General features: G+C 41.2%; 2 protein-coding genes across 5 annotated transcripts in view; both read left to right on the plus strand.

Annotated features, from left to right (window-relative positions):
* Positions 1 to 5,348, plus strand: part of bltp3b (bridge-like lipid transfer protein family member 3B) — a 30,445-nt gene extending 25,097 nt beyond the window's left edge. For all 4 annotated transcript variants that reach the window (XM_030720047.1, XM_030720043.1, XM_030720044.1 and 1 more), the window contains 4 exons: positions 1,124 to 1,383; positions 1,778 to 1,886; positions 2,052 to 2,209; positions 3,914 to 5,348. In XM_030720047.1, coding sequence (XP_030575907.1) covers positions 1,124 to 1,383; positions 1,778 to 1,886; positions 2,052 to 2,209; positions 3,914 to 4,042 — 656 coding nt within the window. In that variant the 3' untranslated portion in view covers positions 4,043 to 5,348. The remainder of the gene's footprint in view (positions 1 to 1,123; positions 1,384 to 1,777; positions 1,887 to 2,051; positions 2,210 to 3,913) is intronic.
* Positions 5,349 to 10,457: 5,109 nt separating this feature from the next.
* The window catches only part of anks1b (ankyrin repeat and sterile alpha motif domain containing 1B), a 251,122-nt gene continuing 234,194 nt past the window's right edge, over positions 10,458 to 27,385 (plus strand). Inside the window, 1 exon segment of the mRNA XM_030720755.1 lies at positions 10,458 to 10,709. Coding sequence (XP_030576615.1) covers positions 10,579 to 10,709 — 131 coding nt within the window. The 5' untranslated portion in view covers positions 10,458 to 10,578.

Raw genomic sequence — 27,385 nt, forward strand, 5'->3', positions numbered from 1 at the left:
ATCTTCTGGGATTTTCCCACATAACCATCTCTACGGTTTACTGAGAATGGTATGAAAAAGAGAAACTATTAAGCAAGCTGTGGTTCTCCTGGTTGAAAATGCCTTGTTGATGCTAGAGGTCAGAGAAGAATGGCCAGACTGCTTAGAGGTGAAAGGCAGCAGTAACTTAGATAACCACTTATTACAACAAAGGCATGCAGAAGAGCATCTCTGAATGCACATTGAACCTCAAAGCAGATGCGCTGCAGCAGCAGAAGACCACACCAGGTGCCGCTCCTGTCAGCAAAGAACAGGAAACTGAGATTGCAGTTCACATGGGCTCACCAAAATTGGATAATGGAAATTTGGAAAAACGTTGCCTGGTCTGATCAGTCTTGATTACTTTCTGACTCTGAGTTCACTGTACTCAAAAGGCCTCCACAGTCACCAGATCAATCCCACAGAGCACCTTTGGGATGTAGTGGAATGGGAGATTCACATCATGAATCTGCGGCTGACAAATCTGCAGCAACTGTGTGATGCTACAGTATCATGTCAACATGGACCAAAATCTATGGATGTTTCCAGGCCCTTGTTGAGTCTGTACCATGGAGAATTAAAGCAGCTCTGAAGGCAAAAGGGTCCAACCAAGTACTAGTAAGGTGTACTTCTTCAAGTGGCCAGTGAGATGATGCTGATGCTGTGAAGAGAGACAGGAAACTCAAATGTTTTTCTTCAACATATTTTAGAGACTAGTATTAAAGTCATGAGGCTTTCAAAAACATCCAGAGATTATTTTTTCCAGGAGGAGAAAATTCCTTAAAGAAAATATTTTTAGATTCCAAATATTGCTGTGCACTTTCTTCTTATTGTCTAACACATACACAATATGTTTGCAATAAGCTAATATCAGCTGATAGATTGACCTGACTGATTTGTGGGTCTAACTGTAACACAGAGACTTTTAAACATGTCAGAAGTGGAAGACACTTCCTCTCAGCTTCATGCGAACTGTAAAAAGACATGCCAGTTTTATTTCATGTTGGGTGTATTTTAATTTCAGGTGTATTTAAGCTGACTTCTCTCTGTAGGTGCTTCACAGATATTGCGCTGATGCTAATGGCTTATTTGTCTTCCTTCCCAGCTGGCGGTGAGACCAGCTCCGCGTCCGTCCGGGGCCTCCACAGTCCGGCAGTGCGGGCTCGGCTGGAAAGCGGGCCCTGCGCCGCCGCCCACTCCCCGTTGGCTGAACGTAACGGCTTCCTGCAGCTGCACCTTCACGATTACACGGCAAGCTTCATGATGTCCTCGCTCCGCAACCTTGCGCTCTTCCTGGAAGACGACTCGGCCTCCCAGGTGCTGCCCATGGAGATCAGCATCAAGGACACGCACATTAATTTAAAGGTGAAAAAACTTATTTCAGTTTAGTACTTTCCAGCTGCGTGTATACAAAGTTTGTGTTTTACCCTGAGGTTGCTGTTGAAGAACTCCACTGGAACTATTTCAGTGGGATATTTGTCTCATTGCTTTGCATCCAGCTGTAGTAATAGAGCTCATAACTCACTGCCTCACACTGCAGCAGCTTCTGTAACCAAGTTAAATATTTTGAACCGTGGCCTAATTGGAATTTGGATTTGAACTGAAAGTTTAATGACACAGAAAGAAAAGGCCTTTCTGCTTTCTGTTTGGTTCTTTCACGGGTAAGGGGGCTTGCCGTGGAACTGATTTGTGAAAATGGATGTGGACAAAATGTCTGTTGTACACTCCATCCCGACAACATTTGCTGTGTCTCCTGCAGGATGACGGCCCTCGTGAAAATCCCTCCGACTCGGAGCCCTCGCCGATCACTCTACACATTGACAGCCTCGTCGTACACAGAAGAGACGACGGGTCTTTCTCTATAGGAGGTGACAAAGGAGCACACGTTTTCATCTGCCAGATATTTCCACCTCCACTCCAGCGCTGATTCACTGCAGTTATATAAGATGACCTATTAAATGCTTTTTTTAAGTCCACACTCGCTGCATCCACACATCCAAACTCCCTCCTGTTCTCTGCCTTCCTCCTCACAGTGGATGGAGCAGCAGAGGCCAAACCCAAGAAAGCGGCCACAGTGATTGACAGCTCTCTGAGTCCAGTCCCTGAGACTGTGGGCAGCATCTGTGGTATTTCAAAGGCAACACAGACTCAGACTCCACCCACCAGTCCCCCTCCATCTGACAAGGAGAAGGTGAGAAAGACACAGTGGAAAAGTAGTAGAGAGAAAAATCCCAACCGCCACATGTGCGAACACCGTTTGTGTACATGTTTTTGCTTTTCATCGTTTTCTCCTACAAACAGCACTAAATGTTTCTTTCTGTTTGATTGTCCTGGAGGCTGAAACGTGTTGTGCCAAATTTTGCTTTTGCAAAGCTATTCCAGTTCTGTGTTTGGCTTCAGTTTCTTTTACAGTGGGAGTGATATTTAGAAACTTAAGGAGAAGCATCGCATTTTCAGATGGAACATTGAAAGCAAACAAATACAGCCAGTTCTGCAATCTACACAGCAATGCAGATTTATCATTGCTACCAAAATAACTACGTTAACTTCAACTTTAACCCACAGTTAGCGTCTGTTTGGAATTACGATACTGTGTAAGTCTTGAGCTTCCCCTCATTTCTTTTGCTAAGAAAATAGGTGCAGCGATTTATTGAAACAGATGCAAACGTACGTGGAAACACAGAATATAAGGCCAAAACAGAGTTTCTACAGTGTGAACAGGATTGAAAGTTAATGTTTGGTATGACCACCTTTATTCTTCAACACAGCCTGAACTCTCTGAGGCAGCTTTCTTTAATTTCTTTAAGTGGTCATCAGGAATAGTTCTCCAGGCTTCTTGGAGGACATTCAAAGCTCTTCTTTGGATGTTGCTGCCTTTTGTTCTGTTCTCTGTCAAGATGATGACTGCTTCAGTAATGTTGAGGACCAGGCTCCGAGGATCATCATATTGATGATGATTTGAATCAGAAATTTCAAATTTGGGTTCATCACTCCATCAGACCTGTTGCCACTGATTTTTTTTTTTTTTTTTCAGTCCAGTTAGTGATTTATTTATTTTTTTTAACCTTGTTGGGGTGAAAATACAATATTATAAACAAACTGTGTTTTTGCAACAGGCTGCTTGTTGCAAAGTGTCTAAATGTACAATTTAAAATTGTTTTTGTGCTTTATGTTGCTCAAGACCACTCTTAAAAAAAGATTACCACAAAGTCAGGCTCCTTGGAAGCAAAACATAAAGAAATGATGGTTGGTTCAAGAGTTTTGCACAGTGCTGTAGCTAGCTAAAACTCTGTCTCGTCTGGCTTTTTGGTCATAGCTAAAATACAGAAGTCATTGTATGCAAAGGCCACGTTGTAGTTCAGTGGAACCAGGCATCAAAAACAGTTAAAACCATTCACTGCAGCCATTGTTTGTGCTTCTTCCTCTTTGTGGTCAAATATATAAGATAATAAGCTAATGTGGAAGTCCCCAAAACTGCAGTTCCTCTAATGGCCACTTGAGGCTCCATTCCAAAAGTGAGTAAATAACAGACTTAGATGTTTAAACTCCAATCTAGAAGCATTAAAGCATGTTTAGAGCCTGAGGAGCTACAGCGTAGGCACCAGCTCTCCACCTCACAGCAGATCTCCAGAGCAGAACAAGGACTGCTGTCAACAGCTGACATTTGAGATGGTGCAGGTGGAGTTTGTCCTATCGCAGGACGACACATGCGACACACCTGAGTGACAGAGAACTGCTACAGCAGCAAGCCAGCATTGCCTGTAGGGAAACATGAGATTGCAGTTAGCTGTTTAATAGCAACTGAATAGCTGATCTTGTTGAATCTGTGAAGATTGTGATTAATTTATTTTCATAATCTATTTATTTATTTTACACTCTGTCATTTTGCTTTCAGATGCTGATGGAGGAGAATGAATGTCTAAAGGTAGAGCTATCCCGAGCAAAGATGGCGCTGGCTGAGGCTCAGATGGAGAAGGACTCGCTGCTTCACCGACTGAAGAACCTCAAAGTCAGCACCAGCTAGACCTGTACTCGCTAGCCCCTACAAGTCGAGCCAGATGAGAAGAAAAAGAGGAATTTCTTACTGCAGCGGCTCCCTTTTCACAAGCCACCGCGTGACTTCAGACTAATATAAATCAATTCTGAATCTGTGCGAAGACTCAGAGAAAACACGTTTTTACGCACTTATCGTCTTGTTTTCCACTTCGGAAGCTCCATACATTTGCAGAGTAAAGAAGGAAAAAAAAGAAGTGGAATTTGGTGTTTGAAAGCAAGAGGACAAGATCTCTGACTTTGGTTGTGCCTACGGAGAACTGTTCCCAGAAACCCGCTTCTGTTGTTCACGTTTAAATACAATAAAAAGCATCACAGCTCATGTTCAGTGAGCTTCATTCAGACCTGTAGGTATGAGGAAACGCTGAATGTCGTATCTTCAGAGGAATGTCTTATTTTGCACTGTGCTGAAATTCAATTCGTAATCCAGCGCTTTCATATTCAGAGGAGGGTGCGACGAATCATGTTCCTGCTTGTCCTCACAGCGTGTACAGTATATATTGTACAAGAATGTGAACACAACTATTTTCTACAGAACTTTAAATGATTTTGCAGTGTTTCACTTGAGTGTGTATGTGTGTGTGCGCGTGCGTCTCAGTCAAAACAAGCATTTCGTTATAAGTAAAGGGTGAATTTCCACGGCTTTGACACCTGTCTGTGCCCCCCCACCCCCTTCCCATATTTTTCTATGTGTAAATAGCTCCTTAATTGCACTTTTAAAACTGAAGCAATGTAAATACAACAATCAGAACTGTGAGAGAAAAGTTGAGCCGATGAGTAGAGAAAGAGGAAATAAATGTTTTTGCCCTCCACTCTGAGAAAAGAGAAAAATTAGGGCACGTGAAAGCTGCCTGATTACTAGTGTGTGTCTTTATGTGAATTTTCTAATCTGCCATGTGATGAAATTTTTGTTTTTTTTCCTTTTGTCATGGACGCACAAAGACTATATGCGTCGTTGTTCCATGCCTCATACAAGTGCGGTTACTTTAGGGGGAAGTAAAAACATAAAAATCAACTGATTTGTAACAGCACAGCACAAAAGGACAGTTTCAGGTGTCTGTTCTCCCACAGATTCAGAACATAAATGCACGTTTAGACTATTAATCGTAGCCTGTACTTTAGTGTGGGTCAGTTCATTTCAGGTTGTTTTTTTTTTTTAAAAGCAATCATTGTTTTCATTTGTTTGGTTTCCTGAAACACAACTATTGTCCCCACAAATGTGGGATTCAGACTTGAAATGAGAATTTTAACACGTTTTCTTCCAGAGGAGCATCTGCTTTTTTTTTTTTTTTTTTTTTTTTTTTTTTTTGCAAACTACCTTAAAAGGAGGAAAAATACACAAGTAACAGTAAGTTGTATTTTGTCTGTCAAAGCTGCTGAAATCCTTAAAAAAATAAAAGGTATCAGATTTAAAAGGTTTCACCTTATCCAAGTGTCAGTTGTGAAATTATTTACAAACATCTTTCTTCTCCCCTCATTATAATTCTTAATTACTGTTTTCATTAGATTAAAAATGTGAATCCAAAACTGCCATGAACTTTTTTTTTTTTTGTTGAACTGCTTTATTGAGGTGTTTCTCTTTATGTTTCTATAATGTTTCAAACACTTGGCTTCCTCTCTTTTCATGATGAAGATATTCTAGTCAAGCTATCAGAAAAGGATCACTGGATATTTTCTGCTTTTGGCCCATTCTCTGGAAACCCTACAGATGGTTGTGTGGGAAAATCCCAGCAGATCAGCAGTTTCTGAAAGACCAGCCTGTCTGGCACCAACAACTGTGACACATTCAAAGTCACTTAATTCACCTTTCTTCTATATTCTGATGCTCAGCTTGAACTTCAACAGGTCATCCTGACCATGTCTACATGTCTAAAATGTCTACATGCATCAGGTTGCTGCCATATTCACTCATACATTACTTATTAATCCTTACTCTGTATGGCCACACTTGGCCATTAACTAAAATACAACGTTAATATGCTTTGCTCAGTCTGGGCCTTATAAGGTGGCAGTACCACGAGAGTAGCCATTTTCCTTTAATAGCACTTAAGTAAATACAGCCTATTTTTATGCAACTACAAGCGTTACTAACTGCAATTTCAGTCTCTCTGACTGTGTCTGGCTCAAAGGTGAGGTTTGTATTTAGTTAATGGCCCAGAGCTCGTATATAGAACATGATCATGCTCAGTAGGGGATTATAAGTGTATGACAACCAGCTAATAATGAAATAAGTGTTACCAAAAGTTCAACTATTTAGCACTACAGTTTGCAGAAGGAGCAGAAAGATGTTTATATGTATGCCTCTTTCTTATCACTTGTCAAGGACTTGTGGTCTTCAGCTTCAGCCCATTATGCAGCTCCTTTAACTACCAGCCTTTATAAAAGCATTGCTTTATATATGCAGCAGTAGTTCTTGTCAAAACTGGGCTTTAATCAATGATGGCTAATAAGATTAAAACCACAGTGGCCTATTTGCCATTCTGCAGCATTTCTATATATACATGTGAGAAATAATGTTAAATATTATCCTGAGATGAGTCGAGAGTGAAAAGAGTGCAGTCAATTTGTGGGCTCAAATGTGCTGCGCTGAAGTGCTGCTGCAGAGCGTTTGGTCTTTGTGAACATAAATGGTCATGACATTTTATGGCTGGAGAAGTGCAGTGAGTCATAGAAGGACATTAAGTGTTAAAGGGTGTGTGTGTGTGTGTGTGTGTGTGAGCACAAGAGACAGAAAAGTTCTGCTCCCTTCTGCTGTTTACATACTGCAGCTTAATTTTTCTGTGATGACAGCTACGTCACAGCGCAGGCCCGTTTATGTAAGCAAAGCGTACACATTCATTTATATACTGCAAGTGTGTGTGTGTGCAGCAGAGCACAGGGAATAGGAAGGCATGCCAGTGCCATGTGCAGCAGGATTGTGGGAAATAGGATGAAAGAGAGAGGCATCAGGTTGTGTCTTGGCTGAGTACAAAGTGCAAAATCTGTGTCCAACACCCAGTGGGGCTGCAGCTGCCTCTTCGCGGTTTCATCCTCTGGTTTTTATTTCAGTGTCGGATCCCCACTGCAATCCTGTGATATTTTATGGAATGATTGTGTGCAGGTTTAATAGAAAAACTGGATTATTATATAAGCATTGTAGCATTACAGAACATAAAGGATTGTGTTTGGTGTTTATCAAGAGGAACTGTTTGCAGTCATACTAGTGACACTGGTCTATGAGGAAGACTTTGAACCAAATAAAAATAGACTCACCGGCTACTTTGTTAGGTACATCAATTCAAAGTGCAGAAGAGCATCTCTGAACTCACAACATGTTGAACCCTGCAGCAGATGGGACCACACTGGGAGCCGCTCCTGTCAGCTAAGAACAGGAAACTGAGGCTATATTCTTGGCACACTTTGGCTCCCTTGAGTATTTTTTAAATACCACAGCCTACCTGAACATTGTTACTCAGGTAAGCTGAATCCATGTGTACCATCTTCTAATAGCTGCTTCCCATGTGACGGGCCATGTTGCAAAGCTCAGATAAACTGATTTCTTGAACATGACACTGCACTCAAATGGCCTTGACAGTCACCAGCTCTCAATCCCACAGAGCACCTTGGGGATGAGGAGGAACATAATGGATATACAACCCACACGTCTGGAGCAACTCTGTGATGCTATCGTGTCAATATTGGCCAAAATCTCTGAAGAATGTCTCCAGCATCTTGTTGAGTCTGTACTATGAACTACGAAAGTAAAAGGGCCCCAACCTGACCCTAGCAAAGTGTACCTAATGAAGTGACCAATAAGAGTATCTCATCAACTAGCACCTATATTTTCATGAGTTTTCTTTTTTTACAAACATGATTTTGACTTTTATTCTAGCAACACCAGCATGTCAAATGTGTCCAAAACTTAAACAAAAGCAAAGCCAGCATTGGATATGGAGGCCTCCCCAAAAAATCCCAAATAAAACATAACAACAATACAGAAAATGGGACAACATAGACAGGAAGTACATTTTTTCCATATAGAGAAAATTTTTTTTTCTTTTTTCTTTTAAACGTATGAAGAGCAACAAATCTTTTCAGTGTTGTTTTGTACCTGATGTTACTGCATTTGGCATCTCAGGGAACTTTCTTTTATGTTCATTTCTACATGCTTACAAGGTAAAAAGCACCTATTATTCCACATCTGTAGACATAAACATTACTGGAATATGTATATAGTATCAATAGTATAAAATCAATAATGATAGCAATGCTCTAACTCCCACCCTAGAGGCTAGCTGTGCAGGCACAGGCTTGATCCACATCTCTCACTGAGCAGCATCATGTAATAACTTACATGTGGGTGTGAAGCTGACGGTAATATCATAATTCTGAGTGAACAAAGAGGTTTTTTTTTTTTTCTGTGGCTGTAAAAAATCTGCTCTGCTGACCTGATTTTACATCGGCAGGTGACATGCGGGACCTTAATCCAAATGCTGCCACAGCTGGAAACATGTGGAGCATAGGACACTCAACCTGTGATGCCTCAGCAGCTGCAGAGTGCATCCAAAATCCCAACCACTAACTTCTTACATTTTATTTCTGTAAAATATAATCAAGTTATAGCAAGTTCACTATAAAAACAAACAAACAAAAGAAAAAAGAACAAAAGAAAACATTGCAGGTGCAGGTGGAGCACTTAAAGGCCACATTTTCCTCTAAATTCCAATTAAGCAGCAGAGTTGGCGTCAGGCAGGTCCCAGCGTGCACCGAGCCGCAGAGTGGGGGCGCAGTGGAGAGGGTGGAGGGAGTCTGAGTTTCCCAGGCTGTCACATCAGAAAACATTAAAAAAAAAAAAAAATCCCTCCTCTGCCTTCATTCTGCATTCACACAAACCCTGCTGTCTGATGACTGCGGGTTATTTTAGGATCTCACCTGTTTTCAAATCTATTCAGCGGTGACGGGAGTACACCGCCAGCACAGAGGAGAAGTGCGCATGTGCGTGTGTGACAGACTAAGTTTCAGGTGTGAGAGCAGCAGCGGCTTGCACGGCCGGTGGCTGCTGCGAGTGTGACTTTTTAAAAGATCCTAACAAAGGCATCGCCTCCCGTTGGTGCTGTAGCATCGTCATCCACGCCCAGACAGTACAGTAAGTCTGCCAGTCAGGTGACACAGGGTAATAGTGGAACCACAGCGGCAGTATTTTCAAAATAAAAGTTTCACTTTGCGTTAGACAGCTTAGAGAGACATGACATAACCTAATAATTATTATATTTTTGCAACACAGATATAGTATGATAATGAGAGTTTATTTCCAGAGTGTTTATTAGTAAATGACAACAGACGCAAAAATATTTTCAAAAGAAGGATTCTAATTAACAGGCGAATGCCCCAGGAAGGGCCCCTGTAGTACTCCGTATTAAAATCAAAACAAAACAAAATAAAACGAAAATCCTGAGTACTAATTTAACAGAAATCTTGTTTGGGAATAAGCACGGCTATAAATCACTTACAGCAAAAGTAAACATGGCTCAGAAAGAGCCAGAAAGGGTTACAGTGGCTTATAGTGATCTTTTGTTCTGCACAGATGGAAATCTAAATAATAATTTGTTTGACAAAATATTGTTATAGAGTATCTAGTTGCCTTCAAAAAGAGAAAAAAATATAATGGATAATAAATATTCAAGCCTAACTAACTTAAATTTATACCACAAAAAAATGTAACTAATTTAGTTCATAACAGCATTTAATTTTCTCACAAGTTCTTCTCTGGCTTGCAGCTTTATTTGGATGCAAAGCCACTCAAGTGTGTGAGATATATATATATATATATATATATATATATATATATATATATATATATATATATATATATAAAGGTGTATGGAAAAGAAGCCAATTTCAAAAAGCTGTTTTATTTTGGAAGCAGGAAAAGGATGTCCACTGTTTGACCACAGGTGAGTTGACGGTGAGGTTCAGGCAACACAGAAAAGCACCGGGCAGTGCGCTTGGATCGCTGGATAGAGGTGCCGAGCGCAGCCGGGCAGGAGAGCTTGTTGTGGCGGCCGACGGAGTTTCACCTACCGCCTGTTATCAGCAGAAGCGTCAGAGAAGAGAAGCAAAGGGGAGCCTTTGTCGGGAGTGAGAAGGAGTTTGTTTTTCTTTCTTTTTTTTTTTTTTTTTCTTTTAAACCTTGGTTACTCTTCACACTTCGGGGATTCGCTTCGGTTCTTCGCGCTGCTCCTGATAGCACTGCACCGGGGAGAAGTACAAGGCAGCGTACTGAAAACCCGTGCATGCCGGTGAACTGAAGAGAGGGGTGCATGCCAGAGCTGTTCTGCAGCATCAGTAACACCTATTTCCACCGTGCCACAGTGCAGCAGCAGCAGCAGCAGCAGCATGCAGTGAGAGGAATCCTTTCAGATGCTTTCTCACACCAGACACTGAAGAAAGGTGTAGGGAGGGAAAGGAGGGGTATATGGGAGATTTGTTGGATTTCCATTTCCTTGTCGTTACAAACTTGTGTCCGGGATGGGAAAGGAGCAGGAGCTGCTGGAAGCCGCCCGGACTGGGAATGTCGCGTTGGTGGAGAAACTGTTAAGTGGGAAAAAGGGAATACTGGGGTCAGGTTCCGGCTCCATCCCTCTGCCCAACCTACTGAGGTAAGCAGCCTCCGTGAATTTGCTTCCCATGACCGCTACGGTGTCCGGGTTGGCTGGGGGGTGTTGGAGGGAATTCCTCAGGGGTGGGTGAATGGGTCCACGCTGTGAAAATTACGCATAATTTAGCTTCATCTTAGGTCAGTGCACGAGAAATGAGCAAAGAAACCGCAACTCCAGTCACCCAGCCCTCCTCTGAGCTGCAGAAAAACCACACTGAACACTGTATCAGCTGCACAATACTACCACAGGGTTTCTCTGAGACAATGGGGGTGTTTGGGGAGCTGCTCTTGTTTGGTTGCAAAATCCTTCGTGCCACAGGAGAGGAAGAGGAATGTTATGCAAAGTCCAGAGACTAGTGTGAAGCAAAGTGCACTTAAAAAGCAGATAAACGGGCAGTAGGCCAAATCAAAACGAGGCACAGCACCCTGTATCCCAGCTAGAATTTGTCAATATCAGACAGTTCAATGGGGACTCATCTCCTGTCCTCTCCCAGTACCAGGAGTGGTTTGAGTGTTTGGGGTGGGAAGCCACTAAACGCAGAGGATGGAAGTATTTGCAACTTTCAGTCCAGTCTTTATTTTGTGGGGGGGGCAGCAAGGACCTATTTCCTGTGAAAACAGAGTGGATTTATATTGCTAAACTGATGTTGGTGTGACGTTTACGTGGCACTGTCTTTTCACATGATGCTGGGAAGGCCTGATGGGCACAACGTCCAAGCTGGCTGTGAAACAGCTCTGCAGCATTCATGTGCTTCTTTGCGAGAAGACAAACGGTAGACAAACACGGGATCCCCTGAAAAAAAGGGGATGTGGATTTCACTCAAACTGGCTGCTTCTTCAAACACGAGGAGGGATGTGCGCAGTATGAGGAAATGCTGTTTTTTGTCAGGTTAACAGGTGGCATGGTGTATGGAGATTCCAGATTTCACCTTATAACCTTGAATGAGAAATAACAAGTGAATCTATTAGTTTTGGTGTGTAGGGATGGGATCACCTCCCTGCATGAAACTAAAAACTTTAAATGACCCCCCAAAAAAGGCGTAAATCTCCCTGCCAAAGCAACTGCTGTGGTTATTATTGTCCTCCTCCTGCCCCTGCAGCCGCTCCCCCTCTCTCTTTTCAGGCCCAGGCTGAGCCAGGTGATTAGGAGATCAAAGGAGGGGGTGTTTGGGAGGAGTACATCCTCGGGCTCTTGAGCAGAGCATCTCATGACTGGGCTAAAGTTGCATGCTGGCAGGGGGAATGCAAGCCAGTCCGCTAAAGGTCTCAACACTCCTGTTGGGGCCTTAAAGGACAAAAACTGACCTGATTAAAATAGAGACATCCTGATTTAAGTTCTGTTTAATTAGTCAGATGTTAGCTGCAGGAGAGGACAGCATGATCTGGAGATTAGTGTCTTCACAACCCAAAGGAACAGGAGACGGCAGTGTTTTTAGACATTCGGCCCACGTGCAAAGGCACAGAGAGGATTTACAGCACATGGTGTCTGTTATCTGCAGTTGGTGATAATTTCTGCAGCTCTTATTTGAATAATACATGCAATAGGGAAAAAAAAAAAAAGAGAAGCTCCCTACTGGGTGCAACAAGTTGTGAGGAACACAGGACAGATTTTTTTTTTTTCCTTCACGTGTGTGTGTGTGTGTGTGTGTGTGTGTGTGTGTGTGAGACTGCTTATTATGATACCTGCGGTCACCTTCTACATTTAGTTGTTCGCATGAATTTCTATTCTTCTGCTTTTGGATGTTTATTTCCTCTCTGAGATAATAAAGTAACTGAATTGTTGTTTAGGTAGGAAGGTGTCAGCGAACCTGTTTGCTTGCTCTTGTTCTTTTTTTGGTTTGTTGGTGTCAAGACACTTTAGCAGCTATCAGACCTCTACAGACAGGTGTTGGTTGACTGAACTTTCACATTTAGAGAGGATATTTTCTATTATATCCATGGCAGATCTCTGAGTGATCCATCCATACAGCTATACTTCTATCATCTTCTGCTTATGCAAAGTTGGTTGCAGTGGCAGGATGCTAAGCAGAGTGTTCCAGTTCCTCCTGGGGGATCCCAAGGTGCTCCCAGGCTAGAAGAACTATATAATCTCTTCAGTGAGTTCTGGGGGTGGTCTTCTAGTTAGGTGTCGGGAATCTCCAAAGGGAGGTGTCAAATAGGCAGCCTGATCAGATGCCCAAACCCTTACTGGATCAGTGATTCTATTCTGAGCTCCCTCCGGATGTCTTAGCTCATCATCTAGTCTCTAATACTGAGCCCAGCCACCAGCAGAGGAAGCTCGTTTCAGCTGCTCGTATCTGCAAAACGGATGTCATGATACCAGAAATTTAATTACTGTCCGTACCAGTAGAAATACCCGATACTCAATATTCAGTTGAATACTTAAACAAAATTATTATCCAGTGTACCTCAACATGAACTCCGTCCATCTGTTTTTTTTTTTTTTTGTTTTTTTTTAACCATTTATCCAGGTCTGGGTTGGGGGGTAGCAGTCGAAGCAGACACACCCAGACCTCCCTCTCCCTGGCCACTTCCTCCACCTGTTCTGGGGATCACCAAGGCATTGCCGAGCCAGCCGAGAGGTATAATCTCTCCAGCATGTCCAGGGCCTCCTCCCAGTGAGACATGCTCAGAACACGTCACCAAGGGGGGTTCCCAGGAGACACCTTGGTCAGATGGCCCAAACCACCTCACCTGGTTCCTTTCGATGTGGAGGAGCAGTAGCTCTACTGTGAGCTCCTCCCGAATGGCTGAGCTCCTCACCCCATTCGGTAATGCTGAGCCCAGCCGCCGTTTGGAGGAAGCTGATTTCCGCCGCTTGTGTCCTCCTCCTTTTTTTCTTTCGGTCACTACTCACAGCTCGTGATCATAGGTAATGGTGGGGATGTAGAAACAAACTCCTTTTATTAAAAAGGGGTTTTCAATTGGTGACATGGTGGTGGCAGACCTTTTATTTAAAATCTTAACATCATATTTTGTTGACAGGACACAGACTGAAATGGTAGGATGATTGCCATGGTGTTTCTTTATCCTTTCCGATAAGAATTTGTGTTGATAAAAGGGATTTAACAGAAAAACGATACCCAGTTTGTTACTTTTGCTATCTCATCTCTGATGTCCTGTAAATTTACGCATTGTTCCAGATTGTGTTTACTTTATGAATTAGGTTTGGGAGTTAAATTTATTGAAGGGCATTGATTATTTAGAAAATACTGGAGTTTACTGAGGTGGGAAGTCAAATTTTCCACTGAGTAGGAAAAAGTGGGGAGAGGTGCAGTGTTTAGGTCATTTCAGCATGAGAAACAAAGCACAGTAGCTAGAATGAAACATTATTAATTTGGAGGGTGAAGTTGAGGTCAGTCAGATGCATTATGGGTGGAAATACTGTATGTCTGCAGGTCATTTTCAGTGAGTTATGTCTGCTGTTACACATACTTGGCCAGCGTTTTGACCGAATAAAAGCCCCCGAGGAGATGCCTGAAAACACTGGTGGGCTACACACACAGATGTGGAAATCTTCTTAAGAATCTTGTGACCAGATGTGTGATAGAGAGAGCTAATAGAGAGCTATTTGTGCTTTAGCAGATGAATGAGTCAACAGAAAGGTCACAGTGAGCGGAGGAGTGTGCAAGCTAATATTGTGGGAATGATCTCCAGAATCGATGCATATTTTCCCATCTTAAGGCCTCTGAGCCATTCATAGCATTCCTAAGTCATGAGGTTCCCCTGAAAGAATCGGACTAAACCGCCAAGTGGGACATGAGCATTAGGCACACACGTACTGTATAAACACACAAGTGGAGGATATAGAGAAGATGATCCTTTGCTGCAGTTTTGTGGTGTGGAGTGCTCTACATGAACACACGTGCTGCACTGTGGAAAATCAATAGTAGATGATCTCATTGCTGTTTAATGGGCCACATTCTCATCTAGAGGACCTATACTGTACGTGGTGACACTGTCTTTGTAACTCTCTGTGCTGGGAGGGAATAATAAATAATTAAAAAAATCCTAAAACACTTACAGCTGGCTGTCCTTGTAATATTTACTTTACATAATGTTGCATAATTTACCGAGAGGCTGTAATTATGGCATATCAGACGTTTGCAAATAGGGAAAAAACAGACTTCATGGATTGGTCATGTCTGGTTGAAAGCTCATCTGCGTAATGAAATCAGTACTGGCACAGACACCAATCCAGTGACTCAGACTGGTGAATCTCTAATTTTAACAAATGTGCCTCCTCTTTGTCGTGTTTGTTTTCAGCTAAGACAAAACCTTTTATCATATCCTTGCTTAATATGAGGTACCATATCATGGTTTCTGGGGTTTAAAACTCTTTTATGGTGTTGTTGAGCATACTTTATGTGCATGTAAAGTACAGCTGGTCGATATAAACCAAAAGTAATATCTTGATATTTTTTAGCTGAATGGCGATATACTATAAATATATCTCAATATTTTTTCTTCCCAAAAGGTAGAAACAAAAAGGCACTTCTGAGTCAAAGCTACATGTCCTAAATGTCACACGGGCACTTTTATTAACATTCAGCTGTAGATGTACATAAGAAATTGCTCAAAAGTAAACTATTGGCATATTTAAATAATGCTCCTCAAATAAATTAATAATTTTTTCCTCCATATCAAAAGACTCACAGCTGTGCTATTAAATGTAAACAGAAAAGATACAGAGCAAAAATAGCAAAGGGCTGACTTATTCTTCAAAAAGCCAGTCTGGTGAAGTCTACGGTGAAGTAGACTTCACCAAAGTGCTTCCTCCTGTGTGTACTCCTGTAAGCCTAGTACTCTGTGCAAATAACAAAACATGTAAACAGACTGAACAAAATTCCATGCTGATGTATCACATCAACGTGCCCACCCGCTCAAAGCAGCGTCTGCAAGCACATGAAAAAGACCCACTTCCGCTATTAAGGTCACGTGAATTGTGGTACAAACCAACTTCTGCTATGGAGTTGCGGTATGGCGCGGCCCTCTTGTCCACAGCCAGGGACTCTTGGGGGTCCCGGTGATGCCAAAGCGTACGAACGGACGCAATATGAAGGCTGCGGAGGATTTCAGGTTTCCAGAACTCTCTAAAAGTCGTCGACGTCACCGAAAAAAAAGTTGCTAAATTTTGCAACACTGTCGGTAACTGTCGGTAACTGTTGCCAATTTGGCGACTTTGTGGCTAAGTTTGCAACACTGTCGGTAACTGTTGCCAATTTGGCGACTTTGTGGCTAAGTTTGCAACACTGTCGCTAAGTGTTGCCAATTTGGCGACTTTGTGGCTAAGTTGGCAACACTGTCGCTAAGTGTTGCCAATTTGGCGACTTTGTGGCTAAGTTTGCGACACTGTCGCTAAGTGTTGCCAATTTGGCGACTTTGTGGCTAAGTTGGCAACACTGCCGTGCTGCCACTTCCTGCATAATTTACGGGTGAAGCGGTGAGGAAGAGAGGCGGGGCAGTGTGAAGTTGTGCAGGGAGAAGAGAAAGGGCAACTGGTGGCTCTCCAAGTATGATTGTAACGTGACATAGACATAGTATAAAAGATATTGCCTCATCTTATATCATGTATAAAAATATATTGATATCTTTTAAAAATTCAATATATCGCCCAGCCCTAATGTAAAGGCTCTGTAAAATTAGTGTGTAAAGTCCAGCAGACTGCAGCACTGCTCGTGAGCTACCTTGGTTTAAGTCCAGTGTTACTTACCTACCTCACTATGTAACATATTTGATTAATGCCTGCCTAGTTTCACACCCCTTCAAGTAAAGCTAGCTACATCAGAGGCCTAGAACAGTTTGGTTAACAGTAAAAATACCATGTGATATTGCCCCTCTGCAGCTGCTGCAGTGTGTAGTTTCATTAGACTTGTCACATACTAACTTCACTTAGCAGAGCTTGCACTTGGCCTCATTTTCCTTCTGCGCTCACAGTCTTTGGCCCTTGGAGCTGTGCATTTTTCTCCTGTTTAGCATTAGTATCTAATCTGATCACGCCACATAGATTTGGCTTCCAGTAGTGAACTTGTTTAATGGTGGTTGACAAACAGCTTCTGTGTGCAATACCGCCACCCCTGGCAGTAGTAACACACTACATGCTACCAGGTACTGTAAAAACCCGGTGAAAGTCTGAAGTTTTCTTGTTTTTTCTGTTTATTTTTATATTGACATGAATATGTAACACTGTGGCCATTCTTTGAACTATTGTGGTTTAGTAACAGTGCAGATTGATAAATACATATATTGTAACTGGTTAATAAACGATTAAACTTCTGATTAAAAACTCCACTAGAATTTCAAGAACCATCACAGTCCAGAAAGTGGGAAAGTCACCAGCATAACTAACCTGGCAAGCATGTGTGGCTGTGGTGAATGGGGGTTTCCCCATCATAGCTGAGAAGTTTGACGAATGAGGATTTGGGACAAAATATTTGCTGTTTATTTGGAGTTTATGCTTCAGAAACTGTTCAATAAACAACATTTTTCTGGCATTTAAAACAAACAAAGAAAAAAACAAACAATGCATGCATTAATTTGTCCATCCGTCGTCATCTGGGACTGGGTTGTGGAGGCAGAAGCCTAAGCAGGCAAACCCATACCTTCCTCTTCCCAGCCACCTCCTCCAGCTCAATCGGGGAACACGGAGGCGTTCCCAGGCCAGCTGACGGAGATAATCTTTTCAATGTGTCCGGGGTATTCCTGGAATACCTCACCCAAGATCATTGCACCCAACAATGCAATGGTTTACAGATCTCATAAACCCATATTTGATCCATAATATAACACAGAAAACATATCAAATGTTTCAACAGACACATTTTATTATTTCAGGAAACATATTAGCTCATTTTGAATTTGATGGCAGCAACACATCTCAAAAAAAGTGGGACAGGTGCAACAGAAGGCTGGAAAAGTAAATGGGACTTAAAAGAAACAGTGGGAGGGACATTTTGCAGCTATTTAGATTAATTGGCAACAGGACAATAACAGGATTGGTATAAAAAGGAGCAGTTTCTCAGAAGTAAGGATGGTTCAACAATGGGCAACTAGATTTCTTTGCAATTTAAGGATAGTTTAAATATCCAGCATCCACCCCCACTTCCAATGTATATTGCCACTTTATGTACTTAATTACTTTGTTTGCCAATATTTCTTTTGCATACAGCTGCTTTTTGGGAGTGGACAACTGAAATTATAGAACAGTTTGGAGTATTTTTGGATATAAAAGCAAGGATTTATTATAGTATGTTGGACTGCCATCTCTAAAGGAGTAAGATGCCACATTTGTGAGATTTGTGCTGGATTGTACACGTTTTATTTAAACAGGTTGACAGGTTTTTCTTTTTTTTCATGACCAAATGAATAGGACTCTAAATTATAAATGCATATGTCTCCTGTTCATATCAATGCAAGTCCTACGTACTGTCTTTGGGGATAAAATATCTGAATGTGTATTTTTACTTTAAGCAGCTTTACACATGGGCTCATATTAGCAGTGAAGATGAATTTGTGATGACAGTCTGTTGTTGTACACATCGTTTTCTTTGTGCAGTGCCTTATAAAAGAAATGAGGATAAATGGATGTGTACCAGCGGACTGACTGTGATGGGGTGATGGTGATTGAAAGCTGATACACACAAAGAGAATGACTCATGATTCGGCAGATGGCGGATGATCCCTACTCACTCTCGCTCACTCTCACTCAATAACATTAGGGGAAAGCCCATCTTGTTTTTGCGCGCGTGTGTGTGTGTGTGTGTGTGTGTGTTTAGGTGTGTTTAGGTGTGTTTACCTTCCTCCTTCTTTGCAAACAGACACCCCATAATAGGAGAGAAGTGACTCCCAGAGCACACACATGCATGCACACACTCCTCCTGTATGGACTGTCTGTTTTAATTGGCATCCTCACAGGCGGTCTCCCTGGCTTTTATTTTCTGATTCTTTCCCGTGCTTGTGTTGGAGCCTTTAAGCGGCTCACTCTTTGTAGCGCACAGCATGGGGCTCTGTTTGTGTGTGTGTGTGAGTGTGTGTGTGTCTTTAGCTGTATGACATGTCGTCCAATGAGGATGAACAGTGAGAAAGAAAAACACAAATCTGTTTATTTTTCTCAAGTTGTTTCACAGCTGCAGCACTCCGGCTCTCTGTTTCAGGAAACGGCGAATCAGACGACCAAAACCCAAGTCTGGCTAGCAGCCTCTTTGTGTGTGTATGTGGCTTTTTGTGAGACTTAAGTGTGGGACATAACCATCGTCCTTGCATAATCACCGCTAGTATTCACAGATGTGCGTGTGTGTCTGTGTGTGTGTGTGTGTGTGTGTATTTGGAGAGCAGGAAGGGTGAGAGCTGATAGAGGAATTGATGAGCTGCATCTGGTGTAGGAGACCTAGGCCGGGTCAAAGGTTAATACTGGGGAATGCAAGTCATATTAAGGACATAGAGGGTCACACACAGACTGTGTGTTTGTAGTTGTTGTGTGAATGGTTTAAGGGGTTGGTTAATATGTTGAAAATGTTCATCTAGCTACAGTCAAGCCAGAAGTTTCTGAGCAACTCCCATAACATGCAACATATGTATTGTCATAGATACCTCAACACGAGTGCTTTGTTCTTCATAATATTGACGTTCAGTAGTTGGTCTTCAGGGGTTTGGTAAATTGAGAATTCAACGTGGTAAATGACTTTTTAAACAAGGTAGGCTGCTCAATTAGAAAAATAACAAGCATCATTGGAGTCTGCCAGTTGCAGATGGCAGATATATTCATCCAGATGCTGTATAGAACTGAGCTCAAGCAGTGCTCATGCTGATTGAGCTGCTCAGTTTTGTTGGATTATTTACAAGTCATATTGAAGAGCAGTGATTCACAAAGAGTGGCCCACAAAGGTACTGTAGCTGGGCTGCAAGAAGTCATTTACAGTAAGTCTACATCCACATGTTTTTTTTTTTTTTTTTTTAAACTGGGATTTTTGAAAAATCGCTTCGTCCACTTGAAAACGTAAAAAAACAAAGTCAAATGAATTTCTATCTCAATTTTTTATCTAACAATAGATTTAACCATATAAAGATAAATGGACAATTATACTATGAAGAGCAGTTGATCTTTTTTTTTTTTTTTTTTTTAAGCTTTACTGTTTTTGTTTCATTTTGTAAGCAAGAGTGGTGCTTACTAGTATATATGATAGTAAAGTGAATATCTATGCATTTGCGACAGCTGGATGGCAGGGGGGATGCAATCTGAATATGTTATATATGGTGTGGTTTATAATTGTGTTTAAAAGATCTGAAATTAGATTTCATATGTAAGCCAAATGTCAGTTTAATTTAACCTAGTCAGATTTGGATTTTTTTTTTTTATATCTTGATTTTCATTCATGAAAAATTGTAGACAATGATAGTTAGCACTAGTAGGAATTTAAATATTGAAATCAGCAATTAACATTTTGAGCAAAGACCTCTGCAAGAAACATTTCTCCTCGTAAGAAATTAATTGTGCATTTTGTCTAGTACAAAATGAAATACAAATAGTTATAATTAAAATCGCTACCAGTCAAAATTATGGTATGAATACGTTTGCTTGGAGCGCCGATTAGTCCAAAAACTATTTTTGGTGTGCATATTGCTACTACTGATTAAATATTAAAAGGGATTTCCATGCAAGTATCTGGAATCCTGTTGGTGGAACGTCATTCTTCCAAAATCATAGTGTTTTTATGATGGTGGTGGAGAGCGCTTACATGTTGCTCAATAATTTCCCACAGGTGTTCGTTTGTGCACCAAAGATTTTAGCGATAAGTGTGTTTGCACTGACATGGGTACCGACTGTACAATTTCTGGGTTAATGACATCCCTGATATGAAAAAGTTCATTTTAATAATTTGTTGGCAAATCAATGGCTACATTTGTTTGTTGTAGCCTAATTATTAGATGTTACCTGGATCTGTTTTGTGTAATAATAAAATGGAGCCATCACTGTTGGTGCTTTAGAATGTACTGTTTTTTTTTTATTTTTAGAATTGAATTATGTAAAAATATATGAAAACCACACATTTGCCCTCATATTTGTATAATTGCTGTTTGTGGTAAAGTGAGACAAACAAATGACCGCAGCTATGATGTGGTCTAAAGGAAGTGAGCATAGTTAGACAGTAATTAACACTTTGATTTATATTCAGACTGCTTCACCTCTGACCACACCCAGCACCACTAATGGCTGAGACTGGCTGCAGTCAAATGGGTCTCTGGTTGCACTTGTAACCACATCCAGCAGTGATGTCATGGTTTCCTAGTGGGGGGAAAACAAAACAAAACATTAAATTGAGGATTCTCATTAATATACAGTATTTTTTTTTTATATTATGACAACCTAATCAGAGATGTTTATTCCTTTACTGGCATTTTATGTTCCCACACATGCAAAAGCTTCCTTCTGCAATTAAAAAACTTTTTATTTACTGCAAACTTGTCCACTTGAGCTGAGCAGAAAATGCCTTTAGTAAGAGGAAAATATGAAAGACCAGAAGAGCTGATGGTCTTGCAGCCAAAAACTTCCAGTATTTACTCTTAAGTGTGTATGTACTACAACCAGTATTTATTTATTTATTGCTTTAATTAGTCATTTATTTAAAAAAACTGATTTCTACATGACTTTGAAAACCTGTTACTTGGAAGCTCCTTTCTATACGCTGTACTGATTTACTTATCACCTTTTGCTTAAGTTTGCTTTAACGGTGGTGTCGGTGCATTGAGGTTGTCTGGAGCCAGACTGATTGAGAAGGGATGTAGGTGTGAAAAGTGTGTGTGTGTGTGTGCGCGCGCACGCGCGCGTGAGATCAAACTCAGACTTCTTACATCTCCATTAGCGTCTGGGCCAAGCTCTGCTGCAACATTCTGCCAAGAAACTGAGACCTCCATATTCGCTAAAAGACACACACACACACACTTTTTCGCTTCTGCACTCTAAGCCTCTGTCTGTCTTTGTTCCTCCCTCAATCTAAATCTTTGGTTTTTGTCTCAAATCTCTTTTTTCAAGTCTCAAATCTTTTTTTTTCCTTTCTCTCTCTGTCTCCCGCGCTCCATCTGGTGCCCTGGATTCTCTCAGTATCTCCTTGGCTTCTTCTCCATCACTCAGTCACTCCACAATCTCTCTTCTCCCTCTGCTCCTCTCTAGAGACAGACGATCACGCCTCCCTACTGTTGTCCTTTATCATTTTCTCCTCCCTCTGCTCCCTACCTTCTCCTATCTTATCAACCCCCCCCCCCCCCCCCCCCCCCCCCCACACACACACACACACACACACACACACACACACACACTCTCTCTTTCTCTGACTTACGTCTCATACCGCTCTACATCTGTTATCACTATGTGGGAGCATCTTTTACCCATCGTGCCTCTCAGTGCAACATCGTGTTGGTTGACAGTGGCAAATGGGGAATTCTGGGAATCCGCAGCACTGCCGGCCACTACAAGCACAAACTGAGATTTATTAGTGTTGTCCTGGTTGTGTCTTCTGTCCGAAGAGGAAATGCAGCATTGTGATGTCCCCTGTGGAAGGGTGATAAAGTGGTGTAAGAAAATGTGTCAAAGCAATGTTCTCCAGATGATGATTGCTGAATCCAAGCAACCACAAACGGAGACAAAAATCAAGTAAATGATAGCAAGAATTACCAGTTTTATACCAGCACTATGAAGAAGCAAATTACCATTTGTAGTGCGCAGTTGATTTAGATCTCTTAGAATGTGTTCAGACTACAGCTGTTCCCACTTGAACTTAAGCACTCATCCTGACACTTACTGACTCCAATTTAATGGCAAAGTGTATAACAACATAATGAAAATGAGATTAGACAAAAGGGAAAAATAAAAGAAAGAACTGGAGCTCCAGGTCAGTTTTGAGATCCCTCTCACACACATGCTTTTCATGCACACATTGCAAGTTGGCGCAGTGTCCATTTGGTACACGGGATATCTTGGCTGGCAGAAAAGGTTCAGAAAGTGAAACTGACAGGAATAAAGTGAGGCAAATATGTGCTCTTCTGATATCGAAATTATGTACACAGTAATTAAGCTATGGTAGGCTCATCTCACCTCAACAGAGAGGTAACGAGTACCAAATTGGACCTAAAATAGTGTAATATTTTTGGCCATACATGGCAAATATACAGTAGTATGATTGCCAGTTTTGATTTGAGTTTGGCTGTGTAGAATACAACTGTTATTGGCTGAAATTTAGCTTTGGATGTGGGCCAACTTTAGGCCTGACTAAACTCTTGGAGATTTATTATTAATTCCAAGTTTGGCAACAAGATATGCTACATTTAGATTTAGTCTGGTACAGTTTTGGTGATTTCCAAATTAAGTGGATAAACATAAATATAAATGGGTGTATACATTTTTTAGTAGATTTAAGTGGCCTTGTGTATTTTTGGCCTCATGACATTCAGAAAGGGGCCCAGCCAGCCAGTGGATTTGAACCCAGGACCTTCCTTCTGTGAGGCGATGGTGCTAATCACTGCCACCCGGAAGATAATTACTGTATTTGTCCAAATGAACTTTATATAAAAATATCTAATGAAAAATATAATGCATGCTTTTAATGTGCCAAATCCATTACCAGGAGTTAATTTAATTGTCTCATGACTTCCTCTTTACATAAGTAGATTTTGCACACTTCCCCTTCTGGTCATGCTGAGTCTGGTCTTGAAGGGCAAAACATGGTGATGCTGAGTTAAGACGACACACAGGCAGCATGCAGCCGAGGGGGGGGGGGGGGGAGTGGGGGATGAGAGGTGTGACGTCCAGGCTGTCACACTAATCTACAAGTGTGTGACCCCACATATCACTGCATGGGTTGTGAAGGCACACATGCATTCCACTCGGCTCCTCGCTCTCTGATAGATGGCAGTATTTAATGAAGCGCTGCTTTTGAAGTAGATAAGATGTGGAGAGAAGAGGGCTAGAAATGCTAATGTTATTATGTGGTTAGGGCAAGGGCTATGCTGGAGGGCACTGCAGGGAAATTGTGTGTGTAAGTGTGAGTCTTTTGGGTTTAATACTACTATCGCTAACTACTTTTAATGTTCAGTGCATATACATCTTTTTAAATTAAAGTTTTACATGAAATGTTTGGGCATATATTCAGTATCTTTGGTGATTTTCATGCTAAAAGCATGAAAATTTAGTTTTTCAAACTCGGCCTCTGACTGTGAGACAGGTTGTAAACAGCTGAGCATATGATCTAAACCACTTCTCTGGAAGTAAATCCTCAGGTCTTTTGTAAACATCCATTAGATTTGGCAGTGCTGCTTTTAGGTATTTTTGGCCTGCCGTACTGTACTGTATATGTCTTCTGTCTCCTCCTATCCAAATAGACTTGGAAACTTCAGACCTTTGGCAGTTCAACTCAGGAGCAGAAAGCGTCTTTACACATTCCAGTTGGCATTTTCATCACAACTGAGAAAATCGGGTAAACTAGGCAACAGCTTTTCTTGAGATCCAGATTTACATGTGGTTAGATAACAACACAGAATGAGGCTGTTTGAAGCTCTGGTTCAGTCATCACAGGATTGTTCAATTCAATTGATGAGTAAATGCTTTTTTTCTTGTTAGTGTTTTTAATTGGAATAATTTTTAGTGGCCTGAAGTAAAGTAAAACTAACATTACTTCACACTATTGTAGCAGAACTGTTCTGCACTGGAAATCATTACCTCGTCATGTTGTTCTATATTTAGTTGTCTTTGAATTCATGATTAATGTACTTCTCTCAACAAATTTGTAAAAGTCAGTAAACTCACATTGTGACCAGCCAGGATAATAGTTCTGCCATAAATTATGGTCGCACATGGTGAGCCTCACCATGTACCACAGTGCATTGGGAAGCTAAGGTAGCTTAATTCATGTGGATTCTTGATCAAAAAACAGTAAATACATAACAAATTAGAGTGAATTATTAAAAAAAATCTGCATATCCTTTCTCAGTGATGAAATCTTCACAATTTGACAGAGACTGTGCTGTAATTTACCGTCCCCTCTGTGACATTTATTATTGTTTATACAAAAGCAAGACAAGGAAATAAAAAGGAAATGAAAAGGTAAAGGAAATAAAACTTTTTTTTTAACCTTATTTTGTCACAGAGGGGACATTTTGTACTTGGATATGGTGTTTAAGTACATGGGATAATCATTTTGTGTTGTATCACAAATCATATCATTCTACTTGTATTGATACCACCTACTAAAATTCTGGTATTGTGACATCAGTGGGGCGCTGACCATGAGCTGGGCGTCCACACACTTCTGTTGACATATCATAGCTGGTGTGGTGCAGATGGGTACCCCTGTCTCAGCTGCAGCGACAAATGAGAATAGATATTAAAGAAACATGAATGTTTGCCACAAATGCACATCATCGGTATGCACACGCTAAAACGCACACATGAAAAATCCACATGAAATGACATGTGGAAAGTTAGAGTGTGATTTCAAGCCTATTGCACAGCTCTTTAACACATTCATTGATGAAAAAGTTCCAGAAACACTTTCATCTCCAGTCTATGCAAATATGGAGTTTTCCCAATTATGCTGCACTCCCTCAGTCCCCCCCACACACGCACACACACGTACGCACAGCTAATCACCTCAGATTAGTGTGTGACTGAACACCTCCCCATCCTGCCACAAAGAGCCTCCATATGAATATTAAATATGAATTCAGATTGTGTGCTTTCCTGACACATTGCTTCTCACAGGTGTCTTATGTAATTTGTCACCATATGTGTGGATAACAGTGGCCTTTACCTGTATGTGTGATGAGTTTGTGCTTCGTGTGTGTGTGTGTGTGTGTGTAGGTCAGAAATACCTATCTTGGCTGTGATGGTGTGTGTAATTGCTTCCCCACTCATCTTGCTCTCCATGGTGCTAACTGTGAGGGAGCACATGGAGAGCAACCAGGAAGTGAACTACCTTGAGCTGACAGCCTCCCAGGGGATACACGTATTTCCCAGAAGGATGCCAGCAGTTGCCTTTTTATTGTCTTTTTCTCTTGTGGTCTGTGTCGCCTAGGCACACAAAAGTGATGCGCTCAGAGAGTGATGTGCTACCGACTGGTAGATGCTTCAACATTGGATATAATGTATTCAGACATACTCTTCGTATCCACCCACACATAACCGACACAGCTCACGTTTGATTTTCGTGGCCCAGAAGCTACTCGAGTGTAAGGCTTTTATTTATTTATTTGATGAGGTTGTGATAATCTCAAACTCATAATGTAATGGGCGTATTAATATTTATAATGGAAAATTACTATGGTTAAAATCTGTAGCAGGCAAGATAATGGGCCTTTAACTAGTTAACAATATTAGATTTGATTATGGCAGAGGATTGTTTTGTTTTGTTTTGTTTTGTTTTTTTTGTATTTTGCTGCTCTTGCCATTTTCGCTCTTGAGCCTTTGACAATTTCCAGTTGAATCTGGTTGCACTATTTTCCGCAGTTGTCCTTCCTCACACACAGCACATAGCAAGAAAGTCTGCTTCCAAAGGTTTTGCCCTATTGGAAAAACAAAGTAAAGTAACAAACGTTGCAGAGTGCCATCTGGTGGACAAACTATGCAGCATCAACACATGTGGTTGAAGGGTGTTTCTCCCGGCTTTTCTTTACTTTTTAAAACTTTCATTTGTCGGCCGTTATAAATACCAGCAATGAGCTAATATTGGCCGATAATATCGGCCAGCTGATACCGTCCACCAGTAAAATGGACGAGCTCTATTCTTTACCCTGTTGGTAGCTAATGTCACAAAATCACAATGACAAGATATTAGGTTTTAGGCATATGCTAATGTTTACTGTTTTGCCATTTATGTTAGCACAAGGTATCTGCCTTTGAATATGAATATCTGTATTTAATCTAATGACAACACCAGCAACGGCAACTCTGTAGCTGCCAGTGTTTTTAAAAACAATAAGCATGCATGTGTGGACACACCTAGTAATGACAAGAAAGCTGAAAAATGGGTTTTCAGTATATTAAGAGCCTGTTTCAGATTCTTTGATTCAAGTCAGAGTTAAGATGATAACTTATTCCTATAATGTAGCCTCACCTCCATCATTACAGGCGATTGGACTTATAAAGTTTTGAAAGGTTTGTTGAAGAGGCTGACCTGCAAATTCAAAAAGTTATATTAGTTTTCTGCTGGGAAACAACTTCTTCTACTTAACTCCTCCGAATGCAGGCGGAGCCTCATCCAGTGCCTGCAATTCACCCCTCTGCTATCATACATTTCTACCTCCATCACCAGGGCAGTCCATCTTCCTGATAATGAGCCCCGATATCTGGACACTTTCCATGAGTCTGTCTCGCCACTCGTTTTCCAGCAGTCCCCTGGCCGCTGTGAAGTATGTGATGAATGAGTCTTTAAAAACATTTTTATAAAATATTCAGTTGCCCCTAAACCCCTGAAAGAAAATAGAGAATATATCATTCACCTAACGCTCATTTTGCTCTCCACTACCACTAAATTCAGAATTCACTTATCTCCTACAAGCACCGAGGCTCAGAAAGCAGCCGGGTGTGAATTATCCTGCAGATTGTTTTATGCATGATGGCTAAGTGCAAGATTCTTTTGACTGATGGAAAGGCAAATCAGTATCCCAAAAAGCTTTCTTTGCCATGATTAG

The sequence above is a fragment of the Archocentrus centrarchus genome, chromosome 23, assembly GCF_007364275.1.
Source record: "Archocentrus centrarchus isolate MPI-CPG fArcCen1 chromosome 23, fArcCen1, whole genome shotgun sequence".
In the NCBI taxonomy this organism is placed as follows: Eukaryota; Metazoa; Chordata; class Actinopteri; order Cichliformes; family Cichlidae; genus Archocentrus; species Archocentrus centrarchus.